Here is a 6,184-nt window from a genome sequence, read left to right as displayed (position 1 = left end):
TTTCCCTATGAACTTCTGATTTAGTTTCTTTTGGATACAACCGTTTCTTTAAAATGTTACAGCTGAGGATACATGTTCACCATGTTGAATGATGGTAAAATGCAAAAATCTTTCGTAAAATAAAAATTGCTTTCATTTAACTCTGTTCTAAAAAAACCCAGAAGTAGTAAAGACATCCATAGCTTTTGTAAATCAGAAATAAGGCAGCTTTTCCATAGTCACCTGGGAGACAAGTTTATCTAATTTATTTCTGTCCTTCTGCATTATTAAGAACAAACTTACTTTCCACTGCCTGACCTTGGTTGCTGCGCTTTGCACGAACATTAAGGTAGTTCTAAAGGGCCAAATTCTACTCACAAAAATAGCAGGTAGTGTTAAAATGTTATCTTATTGGCAGCTTTAAACATTGCCTTTCAAGACAGCTGGCTGGGGACCTGGCTGTGCGCCGTTCCTGACTGACAGAGGTTTGTATTTAATTGTGCTGGGCCACGAGGGGCACTCATCCACAACATTTCACAGAGTAGCTTCAGGGTGCGCGAGTGTGCCGACGGCAAAAAAAGCAATTTAACGTTCTCCCAGACTAGGGATGCTTTATCTTAAATTAAAAAATTTATGCACTTAATCCCTTGGTATATTAAAATTTAGTTGGCCTCTCCGCATGTTGATGTCCTCTAACAGTCAAGGTTAGGATTTTTTTTTTTTTTCTTAAATTATCAACTTGAAAATAGCATTTCTGTGTACGTGGGAATCATAAGCTGACTTAGTAGTAACAGCTGAGGAGTTATGAAGAGGGAGAACCAGTATAGTTTATCACTTCTTGTTAGACTTGACTCCTTCGTTCTGAACATTTTAAAATTCTGGTGGGGAAGAGACCGATCTATTTACATTCTGAGCAAAATATGTGCTAAAAGGTCTCTAAGGTAAATAATTTGTGACTCAATAATGGCCTACATTATAACACTTTATATAGAAACTTTTCTAACTGAAACTAGGATTCAAATTATTTTTTTTAGCATTAATTTATTAAATCTATTCCTGTGTTGAAAATAAAGACTGGGGCCATTGAAAAGCCTCAGGTTTGTTCTGCATTACATGTGAATGCCTGCAGATTAGTGGAGGAGTAATTTCTGCTTTGCACTTTTGTGGTGCATCTCAATTTAAATAATTTCAGTGATGGATAATGATTAGGAATGTTCACACTGAGGCACCTTGAACAGCTTTTGATGAAATGAACGATTTATTTGGTTTGTAGCTTAGCTAATAGTTTTTTTTAAATGAAAGAGAAATAAATTACCATTATTTATATACTGATGCTAGTGAATTCTGTCTAGATACACGTGTGAATACTGTCTTAAAAATCACTTTCATAAGGAAAATAAAAAGCATTGCCTCTTTCATATAACTTCTGAGAATTCCTAGCTTTTAAAAAACCAGCATTTTAAACTACTTTGGAAAAGCAGTTCACCTTGAAGATGTGTTTTAGTAGTAGCTGCGTTGCAGCTTTGGTTTTCCTCGTACGGTGATGAAGGTGAGTGCTCTTTCATTAACCTCTATTGGCCGTTGCTGGAGCTCCTCTGAGTTCTGTCAGATCCCGCAGGACATGCTTACCTCTGCTGCCAAGTGATCCCTAATACTAAAAAAAGCCACGTGGTCTGGTAGAAACGAGGGTAGGCTTTTGTATCACACTGTGTCTTCTGCTTTGGTAGCAGGAGGATGCATTGGCACAACAAGCCTTCGAAGAAGCTCGGCGAAGAACTCGCGAGTTCGAGGATAGAGACAGGTCTCATCGGGAGGAAATGGAGGTGAGGGTTTCACAGCTGCTGTCAGTAACTGGTTAGTACTTTCCCAAAACTTCAGATTGTTTCCATTTGTTTGTCTGTTTGTGCAGTGTTGTGTGTTTTGTGTGTGCTGTCTGATGTTGTCGTGTAAAAATTGCAAAATGTGTCGGTTTTAACTCTAGCAAAGTGAATTCTGAAGTTTTAAAGTTTTTATAAGAATTCTCTTGATTTTGTCCTTTTTTCCTTTCTGTAGATGGCCTTCTCTGTGGGTACTTAGGCTGTAAGGATCTATTTGTTCACAGAGCTACAATATCTGCCTCTGCTGATACTTGAGTAGCGCGGAGAGAGATCTTTTGTCCCGTACATTCCCCAGGAGAGGCTTCGGGAGCTGCAGGCATGGAGTTTTTTAGCCTGCTATCCCATGAGGTGGGAAACATTACCAGTGAACTTAATTGGAAGCTGCAGCCTGCTTTCTTGTGCAGGCTAGTTTTATTTTCCTCTCACCATTTTCTTACTGGCAGGGAGTCTTACTCCTGTGTTTCACTGGTGTAGTCTTGTTCTTTGCTTCTTTAGGGCCCCACAGTCTTGATTCTTTCTTGATGGGAGCAGAAATTACTGGGATCAAGAAAAGAGGAGCCAGAACAGGGAATGGAAACCAGCTGCTCGGAGATGTCAGAAAAGCAAAAGCTGTAAGAGGACGAGTAATACATAAGAAGAGTTGGCAAGTTAAGGCAGGCAGAGAACGGGGAGAAAACAGAAACATTTGGATTTTGTTTCCCTTACTCCGTTTCCTACTTCCTGCTTCAGCAGTACAGCCTGACTTCACTATAATCGAATGTGATCAATCTGCTGCTTCTCAGGTTCTCAGAAAATTTGATTATTGTTATTGCTAAGCTGCTTTTTCTTCTGGCCTCCTTACTGATGACTGAGGTTAGTCAGGCACGGGGCGTGAGAACGAGAGGGAAAAGGCAGATGCAGAGAACAGTATCTCTCACTTGGAAGGAGTGACTGGTGCGCGTCCCCTGGCAAACACAGGTGCAGCCAGGTCAGGTGTCAGCTCTAGCAAAGGTAGAATCCTCGCCCTGGAGGCCTGACTGCCGCTGGGTCCTTGGAGCAGCAGCTACATTACCTGAATTGTTCTGTCTCTGTCATAGCAGAGCTGGGACACGCTCCGAAGTTCGGTTCAAAAGGAAGGTAGACTGACTTCAGGCTGTTTGTGAAGATCTGTGGCAGTTTGCCTTAATTTAACAACACAGTAGCAACTTTAAGCCTGGCCTTATGTCCTTGGCCTTGATTTACTTAAAACTTATCTTGATTTATTTTCCTTTGCTCTGTCCTCCTTGCCCACTCATCTTACTGCAGAGAAGAAGCCATGTGCTTGCTTAATTCTGAAGATTAAAAAAGAACAAGGTTTTCTGAAGTAATTTCTGGAGTTCTATGAGACTTATTCTATAGTCCGAGCGTAGAAAACGCTTATTTGTGGCCGGAATGTACAAAAACTCTTTCAATTAACTGTGAGATTGAGGTAATACTGAGCATCTGGGTCTTCATGATAGACGTCAGAACTCATGACACGGAGACACTAAAAGCAACATTCCTGGGCAGCTGCAGGAGCTGAATTCAATAACTTCTGAAAAGACTCTTGCTCTTAATAAGGCAGCAGGCAGTTGTTATTAAATAATGTCCTTATTAGCTGCAAGTACCCTTTTTCTCTTAAAGCAACCGTTGTCATTGTCCCAGCAATAAAACACTGGTTTAGATCACCTACAGAAAGGAAAGAAAAATTCCTGGTTTGAAATCATGTTTAAGCAGAATGATCAAAAGATACTTCAAATATATGTGATGTCAAATACAGATTTTTTAATAAATGAAATACATTTTGTTTATGCATGCTTTTATTTTTATTTTACTGTGCATGTTTGATATGAATAACCAAGAGATCTTTGCCTCAATTACTTGTAATTCTGTAGCTGATTTTTGCATTTCGGTTTTCATTTATGTGTTTGGGGAAAAGGCATCCTGGCCACATACCTGGAATGTTTACAGATGGGCTTTTGCACTCTGGATCCTAGGACTGTGTAAAAATCAGGATCTTTTGGAGCAGGGCAGGGGAGAGAGCAGAAATGGATTTACAAGACATTCTTAAGGGGCAATTGGGTTTCCAAATCATTCATCGCTCCCCTGGCTTTCGCCTCAGTTGTGTTCTAGTGCGGCGTTCAGGCAGAATCAAATGCAGTTTAATCACTAAGCACTTATGTCAGATGCTCGTGGTCCTCATGTTCTCAGCAGAGAGGGAGGCATAAATGTGCATTCCCATGCTCGTCGTGTTTACGGCCTGTATTGAATTTTCCAATGCTCACATGCTTGGTCAGCTCAGCAATACGGTTTGTCGGTTGTACCCCTCTGGCGACGGTGTTGCTGACAGCGATGAAAACGTTAGTCCAAGCTGTACCTTGTGCTGTTTGTGTCATTTCGTTTGATCAGATAGTACCTGTGGTTGCACTGCGAAGATGGTACTTGAAGGTTTTTGTAGGGCAGTTAGAAAAGGTGCGTTCTGACTATGCTAAGTGAATTTTTACATTACGTTACACTGCATGCAGATGAAGATCCCCTCAGCATAATCTTTAAAATATATCTATACACCTTTCATCATTACTAAAACTTTATTTATTTTTTTTATTCCTGCTAAGCTTGGCAAGGACAGTAAAACTTGGAATTGCCAGACCTGGAACAGGATCGTATTAATGTTAATGAATGTTTTAGAAGTTGCAATGCTGTATAAAATCAGGATATTTCAGACAGTAGAGTTAGAGCTGAAAAGCCTTTAATAGAGACCAGATTCTGCTTCAGCGGGGGACAGAAGGGGATTCCTGTGATATTCCAACCCACTCCTACCCAAAACAGAGGCGCCAGCTCTTTGGAAACGTTTATCCCTCCAAAGCCTGGCAGCATATGAAAACGATCAGATTCAGTTCTTTATTTATACAGCGCTCTGTGGAGAAAAAGATTCCCCATTATATCCTTGCCTACAAGTTATCAGCAAAGGTTGTTGAAAACGGGGAGAATGGCTTGTGTGTGGCCATTTGATATTAGAATGTCGTGATACGTTGAAGGGAGGAAAAAAAGCAAGGGTGCTAACAATTTAAGAATAATGGCTATACTCATTTTCATTTTTAAATATCGTAAGAAAAGAAACAACCCACCACCGAACAACAAAAACCTCCAACAAAAAAAACCCCAAACCTCAGAGTGCAGTCAGGTTGTTTGCCTTTATTTCATCACGCAGTATCTCTTTCACTGCTGACGTTGTTAGCACAACAGATTTTTATTTTAATGAACATGTTCTTTGCATCTGGGGCAGAATCAGTTGCGGTTGGTTAAGTTGCACTTGAATTTCTGGAAGTGATCATATTTTTGTGCAATTACAGCGCTCCTCTAATGTAAATAGGGTGTGAGTGGATTTAGAAATTTTCATTGAAGTTTCGAAGTGCCTCTGTGTTGAACTGCATTCTGTTAGATTTCTGACATAGTTTCAGTTTTGAATACAAAACGCTTCGGGGTTTTTCTATCAACTTATTAAGTAGCTTGGTCATGTCAGATACCGCAAATCCTGCCTCACTGTTCAGGTTTCTTTTATTTCAGGGATGCTTTTGAAGCCAGTGAGTGTTTTTAATTAATGCCTTCAAAATTAGTAATGTATTCCAATGGCTTTCACTTTCACAGAGATGCTGGAATGCTGAGACAGCAAACGTTACTGATAGATGTGGAGGAAGTCACAGCTGACGACTTAGTTTACAATAGTTGAAGGCTATTGTAAAAATAAATGATTGCGTGAAGCTTCTCGTAAGTTCAGGAGCACTGAGCTACTTGGCAAACTGGCCTTTATCTAATGGCTTCGTACCAGCTGAAGGCAAAGTTTTGTGTCCTGGTTGAGAGAGAGTCAGTGCTTGTGCTTTCTTCTGTTTGCTGTGGCTTGGCTGTGAATGACCAGACCTCAGTGTCAGGGTAAGGAGTTTTCTGCAGAAATTTATGGTGAGGTTGCTGTCTAGGCATGCTCGAATCTCTCAGGAAAAGCTTTTTGCTTTTTATTCGGTGTTCTGGCCATAATAGCATGATGCAAAATGTGTTATGTCTGGAACCACCTGGAGAGATTCAGACAGCCCCCGGTTGGTGAAATTGGAATATATGGAAAGTAATGGCCTGTGTTCGGTCCAGAAGAGCAGCAAGCAGATGCCTCCTGCCAGCTCCTCGCTGGAGCAGAAGGAGACGGAGAAAGAGAAGAGGTGATCTTGTGTGTTGCTGTGTGCAAATAGTTTTTGCTGGGTTTTTTTGTGAAGGTTTGTTCTGTATAGGTAACTTCAAAATTGGTCTGTGTGGTTTGTCCTATTCTGATGCTCTTGACCTTA

At 40.6% G+C, this 6,184-nt stretch overlaps 1 protein-coding gene across 1 annotated transcript in view; it reads left to right on the top strand.

The window, feature by feature from the left end:
- Positions 1 to 6,184, top strand: part of CBFB (core-binding factor, beta subunit) — a gene marked incomplete at its 5' end in the record, with an annotated part of 32,777 nt that overhangs the window by 19,387 nt on the left and 7,206 nt on the right. Inside the window, one exon of the mRNA XM_009869097.1 lies at positions 1,707 to 1,802. Within this exon, the coding sequence (XP_009867399.1) occupies positions 1,707 to 1,802 (96 nt within the window). The remainder of the gene's footprint in view (positions 1 to 1,706; positions 1,803 to 6,184) is intronic.

The sequence above is a fragment of the Apaloderma vittatum genome, unplaced genomic scaffold, assembly GCF_000703405.1.
Source record: "Apaloderma vittatum isolate BGI_N311 unplaced genomic scaffold, ASM70340v1 scaffold4965, whole genome shotgun sequence".
Taxonomy (NCBI): domain Eukaryota; kingdom Metazoa; phylum Chordata; class Aves; order Trogoniformes; family Trogonidae; genus Apaloderma; species Apaloderma vittatum.
This window is presented reverse-complemented; position numbering and strand designations above follow the sequence as displayed.